An 18858-nucleotide genomic window follows, 5' to 3' on the forward strand; every position below is an offset into this window, starting at 1 on the left:
CAAAAATAATGTTCAGTATAGCAGAATCAGTGTTAATTTCGTTGACGAAAACTGTGATGAAATACATTCGTCAATGAACCTTTTTCCAAGACGAAAACAAGACGATGAAATAAAAATGCACCTTCGGAAATAAAAAGTGACGAAATACGAAATATAGTACAATTCAAGTATGAAATATAGTACAATATTATTTATATATATATATATATATATATATATATTATATATATATATATACATATAATATACACAAAATCAGTGTGAAAAATAGTACATACATTGAGGCATTTGAAGGTGCACCAACCAGAAATATATGATAGGGTAAGTTCTAGCTATCAAAATCATCTTAAAGGCTTGACTGTTAGCTAAAAGCAGACTGCTGTCTTTTCTTGTTTACTCGACTTAACGTTAATTGCATATCGGTAGGTAAGTTGTTTGGGTGCAGGATGAATGTTAACATTACATGATCAACCTACTAAGTCAATGTTCCTTGTATTATGGCTAGCTGGAATGCTCCTTAATTCGGACTGCCTCTTACTTCCCTGCTTTACAGCATAGATACAAACAGCGCTCACTCTCACTCTTGCCATTCGGTGTTGGCAAGTTAGCAAGTTTATAACTAGGATATCCAGCAAGGCCAGAATTGTTCTGAGCTAGGTCCTACACTGTAAGACAAAGTCAGTGGAAATATAGTCTTTTTTCACTTTGTCATTAGGAACAGTATTGCAAATGAAGCGGTGGCCAATATGTGTTATTTGTCAGTGTTTAGGTTAGCTTGCCACCGCAATAGCGATCTTTGGCGCTGTTTGTTTACAGGTCAGCTAGTGCACCGTGCTTGTCATCATGCTTGTGTCATAGAGATATTGTAAATTCAAAACCATTATTATAATTTTCGATTGTTTTCATGTACCATGTAAATATTATGCTAGTTACTGTCAGGGCACAGGCACGGACACAAATGCAAACCAGGCGTACTCAGGTTCCAAGAGGCTTTATTTGAATGGGAAATTGCAGGGCAGGTTCGTAGTGGCAGAACAGGCAGGGTCAAAAACCAGGAAGGCAGTCCGAGGCAGAATAAACAAGGAGCAGGGGTCAAAAATGGGAGTAGGCTGGGTCAAACTGGGCAGGCAGGTAGATCAGGCAACCAAGGCAGGGCAGTGGGTAGGGACGAAGTTGGATGTCAGGCTTAAGTCAGCACAGGATCAACACAACAAGTAATTAGGCGGGTATGCAACAAACAAAACTGAGATGAACTGGCAACGAGACAGAGACATGCAGGCTATATAAAGGGCTGGGCTAACGAGGAGATGGAATGCAGGTGGGCAGGCAGGCAGGTAGAGATGATCAGGAAATCAGGTGGGCGGGGAAAGGGCAGAGAGCGGGGCAGGGCAGGAACACAAGGGAACTGTAAACAAAAGCACATGGACGACACTGACATACAGGGAGAAACACAAAAACAACAGCTAGGGGCCAAAGTACTGACAGTTAGGCTTTATTACTGTGTCTGCTTCCACTCACGCTAATCCTATTGTGAATGTGGTAACCGCAAGTAAGAAGCACCGCTCTGATAATAGACTGCCTGAGTTTTGCTCGACTCAGTTCTGGGTTGAGACTACTGCTATTTAGTCCCTAATGCATTTTAGGCAAAATGCATTTGCCTAAAATTCAACTAAACCTTCTATAGTTTTCATCGACTAAAACTAATAATAATATAAAAGACTAAAAAAAACTAATATGCATTTTAGTCAAAAGACTAAGACTAAATCAAAATCAGCTGCCAAAATTAACACTGAGCAGAATGTGGTAGATTCAGGTTTGTGAATAATTGTATAGCAATCTCCCAACTGCTGAGGCTCAAACTATATCTGCCAGGAGTATTCGGTGAGTTTCTGACTTAAACTGTAAAGAATCATGCTAGTAATGAATTTCTTTTGTGCATTACCCCCTTTTATACCCCAGGATAATTTTCAGAGGGCCCTAACAGTCCCATCCATCCTATTGCCATTTATAAAAATGCAGAAAAAGGACTGTAGAAAAAATTAAATGACATGTATTTTTAATGAGGAAAATATGGAACTTTAAGTCTGTGGAATCCGTGAGAGTAACGTTTATCAAATCATAAATTTATTTCCAAAAAACAGGTGTCAAAATTATTGGCAAATTGTTACTTGTGTTTTTTGAAAATCTTGTGAACATAACGTTTCTCTGTAGTATCAACATTAAAGCATAACATTTAAAAAATATATATAGCTGCATGCAGCAATGAAGGGGCCAAGCACCACAGGGCCACAAGGTAGATAACTAATCAGAACAACCCCTGAACAAGACACCATTCCATCACGGGGTGAACAGACACTCTTACACTCACACCTATGGGCCTAATAGCATGTCCAATTGACATTACCTGAATGGTGTTTGGACTGTGGTATAAAAAGTGCATCAAATGATTTGCTATTGAAATGAAAATGACAATGATTTTTTTTTAATGCAAACTGACGACAAACCCTCAAATTTTCCGGATCCTAATCTCTGCCCACAACAGTAAAAAAATTAGCCCTGTGGCCCCCTCCATTGTTAACTAGTATCTAACAGAAATAATATTTTATAACATAGCTGTGTGAGAGGCACTGCTCAAATAAATGTACTTGTTTGTTGGTCAGTCCCTACAAACATTTTAACAGAACAGTTCTCTTTAGTTGATTGATAGCCAGCAAGCCATCACCTGGATACCATCTATTGGTTGCAAGCAAAGTCATGATTGCTGTTGCTCATGGGTATAATGAGCTGGTTAGTTAACAAGCTGGTTGTCATAGCTCAGCTATGTTGCTGAGTTGTTATGGTTAGTGACCTCATTATTATATTTCTAGGAAGCTAAAAAACTAGCTAGCTTATGTATGGTTGGGCAGCTAAGTATCTCCTTGTATGTCAACACATTGCCTGGCTCCCTATTGACATTCAGACTCTCCTGTGCTGTGTTTTGACAGCCTAGATTAGTCACCATCTCTTCTCATGAAACCCAAACCATCAGCCTCATTCTAGTGGGTAGTCACTAGTAGCGTTAGGAGATGAGACCACATCCATAGGTGAAAAGACCACAGTTGCCAAGGCTATAGCCCTGTGTCTAGGCATGCTGATAGGAGAATGTATTAATTAATTAATTAATTAATTATTGTATTAATTAATTAATGTATTAATTAATTAAATTAATTAATAATTGAGAGTGTACAGAGCAGCTTGCTCATTTCTGCTATTCTGTTTGCTAAGATGTTCCTTAAAAACATTTCACATTACATGATACCGAAATACTAAATCTCTGCTGGCATTGTCCTATAATTCTTTCCACACATAAATACAGGGTTTACATTACTAACATTCCTCTGTGGCAGAGAAATAGTGGCAGTCTGAATGTATTCTTCTCAACCTTTTCCTACTGGTGAGCAGAGGTGGACATGTGAAAGCCCTACCATGTATTTGTTCTAGGCATTCGTTAAACAAGGTGATTTCACTAATTAGCTCCTCTACCTGGCTGAAGAGTTGTGCTAATTAAATTCAGCTGGTGTAGTGCATGGGTGGAACAAATATGTGGCAGGACTTTTACTTTCTGAAGCTGGGGTGTCCACCTCTGCTGGCAAGTACCAGTACTTCACGCCTATTGACTCTGATGAGGTAACCATTTAAGAAGTCATTGATCTTATGAAAGTCCCACTTACTACCCCCTCATGCATTATGCCAATGCCATGTTCGTGCTGACTGAAGTGAGATAGAACAAATGCTTATGTGGGTAACCATGGTTTATGAAAAAGGTCAATATGTCACATTATGTCACAATATGTCATTTGGGATCATTTTGTGGGTTGCAGTTGGAAAAAGAGGGTGTTGCTGGCATGCAATGGTGTTATCTTCAGTTGGTGATGTTGTGAATACAGCAAGCTTCACCTGAGACACCAATTAATGTAGTAGATATACAGTAGCTATCCTCACACAGGACACCAAATACTGTCATGAATAAAGTGACACTCTTATGATCATAAATTGTCAATTATAAAGAATTAGTGCACCATATCAGGAATTTCACCTAAGTATTCCAAGGACTTATTCAAATGAGGAATACAAAGGGAGAGGATATTAAATTTGTGGACTTAACTTACTGAGTAATCAGACAACATTCTTCATTTACACAAATAACATTTATTAATAAAATATTTACAGAATATAATGAAAGTGAAAATGTGGTAAATGCGTATTGTTAAAGGAAACAATAATTGCATAATACAGATTTGATATTCAGCATTAGAGAGACAAAGAGTAAAGATGTTGAGAATCTTATCATTGATGGGTTATACTCAGTCTTTGTCTTTGCTTCCTCCTTGGTTGGGCACAGCAGGAAGTTCTATGTGTCTTGGCTTTCTCTGTGTGCTGGGTAGGGCTGCATCTTTAGCCTGGCTCCTCTGTATTTTGAGTGGGCTGTAGCTGAATACCTTGTCCCTCTTTGAACAGGCAGTCTGGTTGTTTCTAGTGTGTGGTTTCTTGTAGTTCTCCTTGGTTGCATTCTCAGGCAATGAAATTGGAGCTGGCATATCTCAGAACTCCTTGAATTCTTTAAAAATGTCACTGACTTATTTAACTTAATTCACAACTCACTGAAGTTGTATTTTAACATTGAGCTGGGCTCAGTCTCACTTTAAGTTTTCTAATGCAAGCTACAAAGACTTGAATTCTAATTACTTTGTTCACCAGATGCCAGTTTCTTTCTCAAGAGACAAACAAAGGAGCCCTGTGGTGAGGGCTGGGTCCTTTTGTAGACCCAGTAGAAGGAGGAGGGATCTTCAAAAGATCTGAAAATCTATGTCTGCAGTGGTTATCTTACATATGTTTTCAGATAAGACTAGTAGAGATTGGATGTCATTTGATCCCAAGTGGTCATAATGCAGAAAGTGAAATGTGAAAGAGAGTGCTTTGTTGAGCACACATAGGAAATGGAGGGAACATTCCTGTATCTCTCTAATGTGGTACAGAAAAGAAAGTAGCACAAGCAAAGTCATCTTCACTACAGTAATGTCATACTCCAAGGGAGTCAGTTAATTTGATATACTATTCAAGTAATCACCTTCAGATTACCCTGATCTCTTGACATGATATGTTGATCTCATTAATAGAACCAATGTTAGTCACAAACAGTTTGTTGCCATACGAAATGGGAAAAATGTGCAATGGACTGGGATAATTTCAGCTGCCACAAGCCTCTGCTGTACATATGGGTAAATGCACAGAATTTGACAGTGACAGTGATCAGATTTCAGGAAGGAAATTTCTAGCCAAGGGAACTAAACTGGTCACCCCAACTGTGGCATTGCCATCTGGCTGGTACTACAGGTGATGCTGCTGTCCCCTTCTTTTGCTGTATGCATTGTCCTTTGACTTATTTCTGTGGAAAAAAATAGTTATCTAATTTGAACAATTGTTGGCCCTACAACACACATTGCGTGGTTAAAAGGTAGTACAAGTTCATGATTAATGAAATAAATTAGAGGGAGCCTCAGAGATAGATAACATGTGTGACACACTGAAAGGTTACATACATGGGTAACAGGCATAGCCACTCACCCATAGCAAGACGGAAAAGCACAAAGACTGATTGAATCTGTAGACCCCATGCCTGGGCACTCTGCATGGCCAGCAGGAAGTGCAAATCCTTGCAAAGTGCCTTGATACCAACCCATATCTCATAAGAGGATGAGGAAGATGTCGAGAAAGAGGAAGAGGATGAAGAGACTGAAGGAATGCCCCCTAGAGTGTACAGGGCTGAGCTGTCAATGGGAGAGTGAGGTATAGGAGAGTCTGTGGATGAGAAATTGGGAAAATGAACAGAAACAGACAACTCTGAGGACAAAGGCCAGGAAAACCCCGAAACATCAACACCGAAGAATCTGAGAAGGTGGGCTGCACACAAACTCAGGGGCTTTGCCAAGGATTTGTGCTGGGATCTACATTACCATAGTGAACACAGGGATCAAGCTTTAGAGTTTAATCCATGAAGAAGCTCAATGCTTGCAATCTACTGATGTACCAATATAGCTATATATCATTTGTAATATGCAGTTTTCTTAATTGTTGGCCGACTTTATTATATCTTTACAAAATTGCTTTCATGCAAAAAATGTCTACCATTTTAATAATTGGTATAAAAAGGCAAGTTATGTTACACAATTTTGGTACCATGACCTCACACAAATTAAAAAACAACTATTCAAAGGCAAATCTACCCATTGATTCCTAGGGCTGCCTCTTGAAAGTCGACGAGTCGAATCATTTGTCGGAGACCTGTCAGTCGACTGAGATTCTTCAGGTTGAGCAGTGTTTTTTTTTGTCAGTCAGTGTACATTACAATAACAGGATAAACAGATAGAAGCTTACAAAAATGCACAGGGATAACAGTTCAATGAGGAATTATAAATAAGGGGAATCATAAATATATTTTCATATTCTAGCAGGGCTAGCTGGCACGCTTGCTAAAAAAAAAAAATCCACGTGACAACATGCGCTAGTGGTTAACTGATGAGAGAAGCTGAAACCTGAGGTGGAGTGGTTGGTAAACTAGGCTAGCTATAACCATGTCTCAGAAGAAGTCTAAAGTATGGCGGTATTTCGAACTTTTGAAGGACAACCCTAACAAAGGTAAATGCAAATTCTGTATGCAAGAATTTGCTTATCATTCAACAACATTGAACATGGCAAGCCACTTGAAACGGGGAAGTTGCATAGCTAAGCGGCCATTCTGCAATTATCAGGGCAGATTTACTATGCATATAATGCAGACAATAAGTCTATTTACAAGGCTAATTTAATCCTTTTGCATGTAGCCTAACTTATGTTTGTATGCTATGTAGCACGCGTGTTACGTTACATGGTTGATTATGTTTTCATTAGCGTTATTAAGCTTCTCATAGTTTTCAGTTAGCATTTGCTATATTTTTAATGTTAAATTGCTGTTTCCACAAAGCTAAAATTAGCTAGAATTTTTCCAATCTAGTTTTCTAATTGCACCGGTTTTAGCATACACGTTAAACAGCTAATCACACCAGTGTGATACGTGCAAAAGAACATTAAAATTAAATGCTCAAAAACATGTTCCCATGACTGTTGCATTTGACTATGTTAATGTTGGCAAAATCATCACTGAAACTCATGCCAATGGATTTTCTGCTTGCCAGAGGAGTCTATAATGAATGAATAATCGAATCGTATTGAACTGCCAAATCTGATTTGACTGACAAAATTCTGAGTCAGGTACAGCCCTAGTAGTAGGTGAATATTCAAGCAACTTGAAGCATGGACATCTGGAGTGTCATTTCTCAACTGCCATGGATTACATTCACGGAGAACACATATCACACTCTAACAGTTGTAACTTTATGTAACATATCGAGACCACTATGTATTTGGATGATAAAACAGATAAACACAGGACCAGTTCATGCAAAAGAATATCTGAAACACTGGGTAGCTGTACTGTTGAATAGTACTGGTCCAATTTGTGTGAGATTATTTTATTCAAATTGTGTACCATAATGTATCATGACTTTGATTTGACATCAGTTATTTGAATGCCAATCTTCATAAATGTCAACATTAATTTCATCAATATATGTGTAACTTCGCATTTTAGCACACCAAAAGCATTTTTGTGGAGATACTTTAGTATTGTATGCATATGGGTTAGACTGATAGTATGTGTTTGAGCAAAACGAAAACAGTGAAAATATTTATTGCAGGTGTTCAATGAATAAATAATGAATGTGCACATGTCAGGACAGGAAGGCAGTAAACTTTGAGATGTAAATATCAGTGTAGCTATCTAGTTAGTTAGCAATTGAGCTAAGTGACAGAAAACAGAAGCTAGCAAGTAAGGTAGCTAGTAGAAGCAATAAATTGTCAACATTATGTAATGTGTATTTGCTTAGCAAACACAGTCATGAAGCTTATTATTGCAACATTGTTACAACATGGACATATTTAATAGATCAATATCATGATTGAATGACATTATCTTTCAACTGTGCTAGCTGACAGAAAATCAAGGAAGATAGCTATCCAGGTAGATAGTTAGCATGCAGTCATCAGCAATGCATTGTTAATGCTACCTATGTAGCTGATTGGCCAACAGTCAATAGTGACACTTCTTAGCTTATTAGTAAGCTGAGAGTTCATTCTGTCACCATGTTGTAGAAAAAGTGACTCTGTTGTTGAATATATTAATGAATTTTATCTTGGTGGAGCACTAGAGTATCCTCTACAGTTTTCCAGAGGAGTCAACGAGCTTAACTGCTGAATTCCGACTGGTGAAAGCCCAGACTCATAACAAAGTGGAAATATGTTGCCACAAGTTGAGCTAGACAAAATCATCCTGTCCAGAGTTTTTCTTTACTTCTCTTTGCCAAACAACCCCAAAACATAATGGAATCCAAGCTGTATTTCACAGCAGCCATGATTTTTTTTTTCTCAGCATAAGCTTTGCCTTTATTAACTTAATGCTAATAAGCACATCCAAATAATTAAATTTTTATTTCTTCTGAGTAGAAGACATGCTTCTCATCAACACTCAGATATAGTTTGCCAAAGCCAAATCACCTCTTTTGATGGTTTGCCTTCAGAGGAGGCTTTTTCTTGACACCTGGACAATGAATGGCACATACATAAGAATATAAGAACATATTATGAGGATAACAGGCCATTCAGCCCAAATAAGCTCGCCATTACAATTAAAGAGACTCCAAAACTGCATCAAGTCTGGACTTGAACACAGCAAGGGGCTGTGCCTCAACTACATGACCTGGCAACCTATTCCATGTATTGATAACTCTTTGTGTAAAATAATACTTTCTTATATCGGTGCGGAGCTTACTCTTAACTAGTTTCCATTTATGTCCCCTTGTTCTACAGACTGAACTCATCCTAAAAATGTATTGTAGTTAATCTTATAAATAAACAAATAAAAAAAAATCCTTTTATAAATTTAAAAACCTCTTTTAGATCACCCCTAAGACTCCTCTTGCTAAGTCTAAATAGGTTAAGTAACTTGAATCTTTCCTCGTAGCTTTTATATTTCATGCCATGAACTTACTTAGTTGTCCTTCTCTGAACTTTTTCAAGAGTCTTTCTCATAGTGCGGTGCCCAGAACTGTACACAATATTCCAACTGAGGTCTGACTAAAGCATTGTATAATTTCAATATAACTTCCTTTATTTTGATTTATTGATTGATTTATAATCAATACTTTTGGCTATATATCCCAGCATCCTGTTGGCCTTTTTTTACTGCTACAGCACACTGCCTAGATCCTGTTAAGCTTGGGTCAACTATTACTCCAAAGTCTTTTTCAAATTGAGCACATTCTAGTTTTTCCCTTCCATGAAGTAGTCTTGTCTAAGGTTCTCATTTCCCACATGCAAGACTTTACATTTAGCTAAATTGAATGTCATCTGCCAGGTATCTGCCCACTTTTGGACGCTGCTTAGGTCTTCCTGTATTACCTTAGTTGATTCTAAACTGTTGGCTAGACCCCCTAGTTTTGTATCATCTGCAAATTTTATATCACACAAGTGATGATGAATAGTGCTTTTTGCACTTTGTATCCTGGTTTGTTCTTGTCTGTTTAGGAAATCTCTATCAGTTATCAGTTCATGGTTGCCTCCTTCTCCTACTGCTTATGGTAGCAAAATAATCCTCTCTCTTTTCCTGCCAGGGTTAGCACTGTATCAGTAGCCACAGATTTCATAATAGACACTACAGTGCAATATGGTCAATTGATGTTTTTGTGAATTCTTTTATTGCCATCTTTCAAGTTGTGGATGTCAATGACAATTTATCTGCGGTGTGTCAGGTAGCACTCTGACCTTAACCAGGATAATACATACTATCAATGACATTCAGGGAAACAGGCCTTTACATGGGTCAAGAACCTTCCACTGTCAAATGAACCTCCAAAAAGCATAATGTTGTTCATTTTGTATCTGATCCAATATGTAATTTTTTTCTTTTATATCATGTTGTTTGTTTTGTTTAAACAATCAGGGGTTGCTTCATTGTCATATTCAATTGGATGAATTTCACAAACAGCATCTTCAGGAAGGATCTTTTCAGTGGATCATCTAATTTGCATGCTCTACCTCAGTCTAGGACTCAGTATCCTTCAGGGCCTCCTGCTGTGCTCTGTTCTAGAGACACTGATCTTTGAGGTCAGGCCTCTGACCTCATGCCATCATGATCATACCATGATCTACTAGCCCCATCCACACATCCTAGACTATGTACTGGGGGCTAATGCTTACTGCCCATCAGGGTTGTGTACTCTTTCTGACATGGAGCAAGCAGGCACAGAATGTAACAGCTGTAGCTGATGACAGCTAGAAAGAAGAAAATGAAAAAGAGGAAGAGGAAAAGCAGGCTACAGTTGTATTGCAGGTATGCAGTGGTGGGGTCACTTGCAATTGAGTTTGGATCAGCAGGGTACAAGAGGTTCTTTTGCTGGTGGTTAGCCATATTGATGAATGCTGAGGTAATGGCTGTGGGGGTAAGACGCGGGTGGTGGAACTGGGTGCTGCTGAAGTTAGTGAGGGTCTTCTGGCATTACTGTCACCACATTCAACAGCTGTGAGATGCTTGTGGATGGTGGCAGGGCTGAAATGAATTTTGCAGTTGGATGTGAATGTCCTCTTACCCAAGTCCAAACTCAACACGTAGCTGCTGACTAAATGGGTAAAGTTCTTGGCACCAACTCTTTCCAGGGACCAGCATTCATAGTGGCCTAGCTCCTCTGGGCCCACACTGTAGATGAGCAGGCTGTCTTTGCCCTGCAGGTGGAAAGGTGATGCTTCAGCCAATACTCTGCTGTTAATCTTCCACATCGCCTGCTCCAGATTTGAGCTCAGATGGCATGGTAGCTCTGCAGAGCATCCGAGTTTAACAGAGATGTGGTGGAAATCCTTGCCAGTCAGGGTCATCCCTGTATGGTGGAGAAAAGGGTTAAGGGTGGGTTGTCTACTCATTTATAATTTAACCATTGTCTTTGTATACTCTGTAAATATTTTTAAATACAAGGCAAGGCAAGTTTATTTATATAGCACATTTCATACACAAGGCCATTCAATGTGCTTCACACAAGGCATATAAAACATTGGATAAGAATATACAGAACAAGATAAATAAAAACAAATAAAAAGAGGTAATGCAATGTATAAGGGAGAATAAACAAGAATTTAACAAACATAACAAAGAATTAAAATTGAAAGTAAGACAATACATAACAAGAATAAGGTCATGGTGCATAAGCAATGCAGAACAAAAAAGTTTTAAGTTTAGATTTAAAAGTGGTCAGAGTTGGGGTGCATCTGAGGCCTTCTGGAAGTTTGTTCCAGCTATGTGCAGCATAGTAACTAAATGCTGCCTCACCGTGTTTAGTTCTAACTTGGGGAATAGTTAGCTGACCAGTCCCAGCTGACCTAAGGGATCTAGAGGGTTCATATGGTGAAAGCATGTCAGAGATGTATTTTGGTCCTAAGCCATTGAGTGATTTGTAAACAACCAACAGTATTTTAAAGTCAACTCTTTGACTAACTGGAAGCCAGTGCAGAGATCTGAGAAATGGTGTAATGAATTCAATTTTCTTGGTTTTAGTTAGAGCTCTGGCAGCAGTGTTTGGATAAGTTGCAGCTGTCTGAGAGCTTTTTTGGGGAGACCAGAAAAAAGACCATTACAGTAATCTAACCTACTAGAGATAAAGGCATGGATGAGCTTTTCTAAGTCTTGTTTGGACATGAATCCTCTAATTCTCACCATATTTTTAATATGATAATAGGCTGATTTTGTTATTAAGTTGAGGTGGCTATTAAAATTTAAATCTGAGTCCATAATTACACCTAGATTTCTGGCCTGGTTTTTAGTCTGCAGAGAGAGATTCAAGGTGGGCACTGACTTTCAGCCTTTCTTTACAGGCGCCAAAGACAATTATCTCAGTTTTGTCTTTGTTTAGTTGAAGGAAATTCAGGCACATCCTGTCATTAATTTGTTTATTGCACTGAAGCAGCAAGTCTCTGGGACCATAGTCACTCAGTGAAAGAGCTATGTAAATTTGGGTGTCGTTCGCATAATTATGGTAAGGTAAGCAATGGTAAGCAATTTTATTTTTTTGCATAACTTGGCTTAATGGCAGAATGTAAAGGTTAAATAAAAGAGGCCCGAGGATTGAACCTTGGGGGACTCCACATATAATGTTGAATTGCTCTGATGCATAGTTGCCGATGGAGAGAAAGTAGTCGCTGTCCTGCAGATAGGACGTAAACCAGCAAGATGCTGCCCACCACATTGAGATCCTCATCACTACTGTTATTATCATAGTAATGATTACTATCATTCATATGCTTCGAAGATGCCCTAATCTAAGGCAGCCTGCATATAATCGTCAGTCTTTTGGTCAGATAGATACTTAATGAAAGATTCAAGCTAAATACAATTAGAACCTGAACCCTTCTGGCCCAAAGCCAAATTGCTGAACTTACATAGCATACTGCTAGATTGAAAGCATTATAACTGGAGACCTCTAATCCACAAACCTTTAGGCCTCTCAATCGCTCCTCTTTCCTGAGTGATTTGTTTATTTGCCAGTTCAAAGTTTATCTGGTTATAATTTGATAACGCTGTGTAGATAGTATCTATCTGACCAAAAGACTGACGATATCTCGACCGGTATCTCTTCTCTCATTTCTATCTAAAACCTTGGAACGTGCAGTACTTAACCAACTCTCCCCTTTTCTTCTCAGGAACAACCTCTTAGACCCCCATCAGTCAGGATTCAGAGCTGGACACTCAACAGAATCTGCACTCCTGGCCGTGACAGAGGCTCTCCACACGGCTAGAGCCTCCGGCTCGTCATCTGTCCTCATCCTCCTCGACCTCTCTGCTGCTTTTGATAAAGTCAACCACCAGACACTATTATCAAAGCTGTCTGAGATGGGCATCTCTGGAACTGCCCTCTCCTGGTTCACGTCCTACCTGACTGGTAGATCTTCCCAGATCTACTGGAAAGGCTCCACCTCTGCACCCACCCCCCTCACTACAGGAGTTCCACAGGGTTCAGTACTGGGACCCCTACTCTTCTCAATTTATATTAACTCTCTTGGCTCAGTTATCAAATCGCATGGCTTCTCCTATCACTGCTATGCTGACGACATCCAACTCTTTTTCTCTTTCCCTCCCTCTACCCCCCCAGGTCAACGAAAGAATCTCTGCATGCCTGGCTGACATCTCCAAATGGATGACATCCCACCACCTGAAGCTGAACCTCAGTAAAACGGATCTCCTCTTCATCCCAGCCGGCCCTTCCCCCCTGCATGACCTTTCCATCACCTTCGATGGCACCACAATACCATCCTCTCAGACAGCAAAGAGCTTGGGCATCACCCTCGACAGTAACCTGGACTTCAAGGAGTACATTGCTCGCACGTCACGGACCTGCCGATTCCTCCTCCACAACATCAGGAGGATTCGCCCGTTCCTAACCACATACGCGACGCAGCTCCTTATCCAGGCCACAGTTCTCCCTCGACTGGACTACTGCAACGCTCTCCTTGCAGGCCTCCCAGCATGCACCACCCACCCTCTCCAGCTCATCCAGAATGCAGCTGCCCGACTGATCTTCAACCTCCCCAAATTCTCCCATGTTACTCCCCTGCTGAAATCCCTCCACTGGCTTCCTGTCGCTGCCAGGATCAGATTCAAGACCCTGACCCTCGCCTTCTCTGCAGTCAACAGGACAGCCCCTGCCTACCTCCAAGAACTCATCCAGCCCTACACACCAGCCCGACCCCTGCGCTCAGCAGCAACTGGACGCCTTGCTCCCTGCATGGTCAAGGCAGGAGGTGCTCGTTCTGCCAGACATCGGCGTTTCGCCTACATCGCTCCCCAGTGGAGGAACGAACTCCCTGTCTCGCTACGGACAGCTTCTTCACCCCAGTCCTTCAGACGGGGCCTGAAGACGCACCTCTTCAGACTCTACCTGGACTGACCCAGCACACAATTGCTGCCCCCCCCCCCCCCGCCCATCAGTGCTGTCGTAAATTGCTGTGCTTTTTAAATTGTGCTTTTAAATTTGTCTCTTGTTGCCGCCTTTACCCTGACGCTCATTGTGCCGTTTGAAGTTGTTGAAGTTTGCCGTTCGAAAGTGTATCGTACTAGTTGCCCTTTAGGCTGTAATTGTACAAATCTGATAGTACTGCGTCCTCAAACAGACCTTGCTCTCAGCTGAGAACTGTCTCATTGTGGAACTGTACACATCCTGTCCCCGTACTGTCGCTGTACCTACTGTATGCACTTTTGTAAGTCGCTTTGGATAAAAGCGTCTGCTAAATAAATAAATGTAAATGTAAATGTAGATATGTACCTTTAGGGCATTCGTCTGCATCACCTTTAAGACTTTGTATTGAGTTCCTGTTAAACAAAAGAATAATGAATGCACACTCAATATGTTTACAATGGTTAAATCCTACAAGTTCTTGTTAATGAATCAGAGATTAAAAGTAGTATATCAAATATAATTTCATTATGAACAACATTTAATCATATAAAAACAGGAAATAAAACATTTTTAGGCCGAGTGGCTCATATGGTCAGAGTTTATGGTGATTTCTCTAGCGTGAAGTACAGCATGCCAGTCCATTGCACAATTCATCTCTTTTAATGCTAAAAAGAGAGGCAAAGGTTTACAATATTTGGAAACACATGGCTATAGAGTAGCATCATGGTGGGAAGATAAGTTCTGTTTTGTTATTTGTTAGCTAATCATCAGCATACATTGAAAAGCATACCATTGTGTATTGCTCTGGTCTTGCAATATATTGAAACAAGCTTGGGAGTTAGGGTCCCATGCACAGTAGGGGTCCCGTGCCAGGATGCATTTCTCACAGGAGTGGTACTTGTGACAGAATGCTTTAGGAGACTGCACAATCCGTGTGTCTGACCCAGCATAGAGGAACCCCACCTGTCCACAACATCAATGCTCAGTGTCACTTTTCATTAAAGTTCAAGAGCAGGACAGGTATTGTAACTAAGAAAAGAAAACATCACAAAGTAATTCTTTATACACTGCACAGAGGAGGAATGCACTGTGGTGTAATGTTACAAATCATGACATGAATCGAATACTTTGAACTAACCTTGAAAGGTAAGAAAAAGGTGAAGGTAAGAAAAATTACATGTTACAAGTTAGCACTAACAAATTAATTTGCACTCCTTCAGCAAGAACCACAAAGTAAGAATAACTATTTCTAAGCACTGCATGCTAATTCCATTACATTTTATCACAATAGACTTCTACAATGTAATACATTTAATAATCAGTACTAGTGGATCTAATTTACCATCTCATGTAAGTATGGCATTTTTGTTATGAGAGTATTCTTTTCTGTTAGAATATAATGAGATAATGAATTATGTTTCAGGTGTGCCGTACCTGCTTATACTGGTGTGTTTTTGTTGCAATTTTGTTCTCTAAAGGATCCACCTTAGATTGAAATACCATGAGTGTGCCACCAAACTAACTACATTTGGGGTACAGTGTTCATTGACCTTTTTCATATAAAAAGATTCAAACGTTTTAATTACCCCCCAAGAGGAGAGACGCAGGGTCTTTATAGGTTCAGAATTTGGAAACAGCTGTATTTCTTCAACTGTGTAAACTTCACTGTCATAAACAACAGATTTGTGCAGGAGTCCTTTATCTGCAAAGAGAGAGAAAACTTGTACCCTACAATATAAACAGTCAAAACAGTTATCTGTGCCTCTTGGGAAAAAAAACACAAAAGCAGACTCTCACCAGTCCCTGTGAAGATGACATCATACACCTTGCTGTTAAGAGCCCGTACCCTCTCCACAACAATTTGTGTGTAACTGACATCCTTCATGATAAGTTTGGGGCCGTTGCCAATGGGAAGGACAGGGTCTTCCAACAGAGGGTGGTCTTTGATAAACTGCAGAGTTTTATCTGGTAAGTGAAGTGAGCTGGTGATATTCTCTAGTCGATTGCTGTTGTTGATGCACTGTGAATTAATTTAAAATAAGTTCAAAATGTAACAAATGTACAGAAGGGGCAATACCCTTTAAAAATAAGTTTGGACAGGCTAAAAAACATGATTTTGTTTTGCATTACAAATGCATTTGTAGCATTTTTACATTAATTAAACCAAAACAATAATACAAAAACAGTGTCTGCTATGTTGCCAAGATAAGGAATTGACTGGTGAATCAAACTGCACAAATTGCACAATATGGCAAAAACATTGTCTATGTGCAACCCATTAACTTCCACTCTTTATCTCCCAGTTCTATAGTAACTGCTGATGGAAAACTGACAATTGTTACTGTTAATGGTCATGCCACAAAAAATGCTTACCGCTCCTGGACGAGGACTGGGTGTGATCCCACTATACCTCACCCACTTTGTGTGGGACTGTTCCACTGTAGCCTTCTGCATGTACTTCCCCTGTGAGAACACTTCATTCACTGATAACATGCTGTAGGCACACACTGCTGATAAACCTATGTTTCCCCTGAGATAGAAACAGATGTGCTGTCAATGCCTTTTATAAAGATTTGATCATTCATAGAGTATGCCTAACTAAACAAAACCTCCTCAAGTTGTATTTCTCTGATCTAAACAAGCTAACACTGCACAAGTAATACTCCTGACCACTTTCTTCAGGTTTGACTGTTCCAGCCTTTTGATCAACTCTGGGAAACAGTCTCAGACAAATTATTCAGAATCCTGTATAACAATGCCATGTATACCCACCAATACCTGACTTTGATCTATCAGACCAAAAACATTATCTCCTTACCACAAAATTCTAATATTGATGGCTATGAATAAAAAATGTAATAATTTTTAGTAAAAAAAAAAATGTAAAGACAGAAATCAGCTGACACACATGAACTATTTTAACTATTCCTTACCTTCTTACTCAATAATAAACTTATTTAAAAATTCAGATGTGTAAACAACACTTATGTGCTCCTGTGGAGAGTTGTGTGCCTGTTACTACTCAGGGCATTCAGACATGGGCTGCTGAAGCTGTTGTGTGGGGAATATGCGTTTTGCGTAGTTTGCCTAAAATGAGGGTGTTTTACCTGTGTCATATTTGTTTCCAAGTAAACATATTCTGGAGTTGACAATTAACTCTTCTCTCTCTGTACCTCTTCCATGCAGGAAAAGGTCAAATATATTGTGCATTACTATGTCCATCATGTATAATAACAGCATTGTTGGTAACTAGGCAGTATGATGAGAATAAAAATAGAAAACTGAGTTTCCATTTAGCATATACTGAATTTTACATTTACATAAATTCACCCTATTTGATAACCTTGCACCATTAGTCTATCAATGAAATGTTGAAGTTTTACCTTCTTTAAACATGGCATAATATTCTCTCTGTTGTCTGAAAAGCACTAACTACAAGATACATTCATTAATAAACATTTGACTCAACCGGAACCGAAACTCAACTAATCTGGCTACTTTAACATTCTCATTGGTCATATCTGCACATACACATACATAAATAAGTGCAAATAATGACCCCTGTTATGTGGTGTTCTATAACAACAAGTTTACATTTACATTTATTCATTTAGCAGACGCTTTTATCCAAAGCGACTTACATAGGTTACAGTTCTTTACAATGTTATCCATTTATACAGCTGGATATTTACTGAGGCACCAGTGGGTTAAGTACCTTGCCCAAGGGTACAGCAGCAGTGTCCCAGAAGGGAATTGAACCAGCAACCTTTCGGTTACGAGTCCTGCTCCTTAACCACTATGCTACACTGCCGCCCTAGTTGCCATGTGTCCTATAGTTGCCATTTGTTTCTGAGGTTACTGCATTCAGTTTTCTCTGAAAAGTGACTAGCTGGCTACAGAGCACAAAAGGAAATAATTTTATTGCAACACATTGCGCTGCAACACTGTCATTTGAAAGGGAATTGGTGAGACAATTCAAGCATCTGCTTGACAACAACATTGTTTTGCTTTATTAACATCACTACTACTGCCACTCACCACTGTGATGTGAAGACACCATAAATGATAGATTCCCTCCAGTCTTTGGTCTTCAGGATGAATATGTCATGGACCACATTGAAAACAAAGTTGATCTCAGGCATGGAGCATATCAACTTAGCCTTCAGAAAGGTCGTCCACTTCTTCTGCAGAGTTCTCTGTCCTCCAAGATCACCCTGGTTAGCAGAACAGGTTTCAATAATGCTCCATTTTCATTCTAATTAACATACTGTTACGTCAGCAGCAGTTCTGTGGTAACTAATTATTGCCAAAGTAAAATAATATTAGTTTGCTATGTTGAAATAACAAGCCAAATATATGCTGCCCTTGATATTTAGTCATACCCTGATTACACAGGAATTAAAAGCTTGATATAAGAAATGTATGTATTCATATTCATATGCTGTACTTTAAACTTGTTAGTATTGCATACAGCATACATTGCATACATGTCATATTTATATAAATAATATGATTTACTTTACATCTGGTGATCCTGATAGCCAGCTGAGAACATTTATTTTGTGCTCAGTTATCCATTTTTTGTAGATTGGAATGAAAGCTTTGGATAACTGTCATGAATGTCCATTTCCATCCAAGTTTAAGCTGCTTGGCAGAGGGAACTCTTAAAACATAACAGTTTTCCCAATCATATTTCACAGTGGATATTGTTTTTTTCCTCAACATAAGGTCTTTTTATGGCAAACATCAGATAGATGTGCATTTCAAAAAAGCTCAGTTTTAATTTCAT

At 39.3% G+C, this 18858-nt stretch overlaps 1 protein-coding gene across 1 annotated transcript in view; it reads right to left on the reverse strand.

Moving 5' to 3' along the window:
• Window positions 1-5169: 5169 nt before the first annotated feature.
• Window positions 5170-18858, reverse strand: part of LOC118776403 (semaphorin-4D-like) — a 67523-nt gene continuing 53834 nt past the window's right edge. Inside the window, exons 10-18 of the mRNA XM_036526741.1 lie at window positions 18108-18283; window positions 16443-16599; window positions 15867-16089; window positions 15656-15771; window positions 14860-15032; window positions 14436-14482; window positions 10719-11003; window positions 5605-5838; window positions 5170-5425 (exon numbers count right to left, since the gene is read on the reverse strand). Coding sequence (XP_036382634.1) covers window positions 5334-5425; window positions 5605-5838; window positions 10719-11003; window positions 14436-14482; window positions 14860-15032; window positions 15656-15771; window positions 15867-16089; window positions 16443-16599; window positions 18108-18283 — 1503 coding nt within the window. The 3' untranslated portion in view covers window positions 5170-5333. The remainder of the gene's footprint in view (window positions 5426-5604; window positions 5839-10718; window positions 11004-14435; window positions 14483-14859; window positions 15033-15655; window positions 15772-15866; window positions 16090-16442; window positions 16600-18107; window positions 18284-18858) is intronic.

The sequence above is a fragment of the Megalops cyprinoides genome, chromosome 4 (assembly GCF_013368585.1).
Source record: "Megalops cyprinoides isolate fMegCyp1 chromosome 4, fMegCyp1.pri, whole genome shotgun sequence".
Classification (NCBI taxonomy): Eukaryota; Metazoa; Chordata; class Actinopteri; order Elopiformes; family Megalopidae; genus Megalops; species Megalops cyprinoides.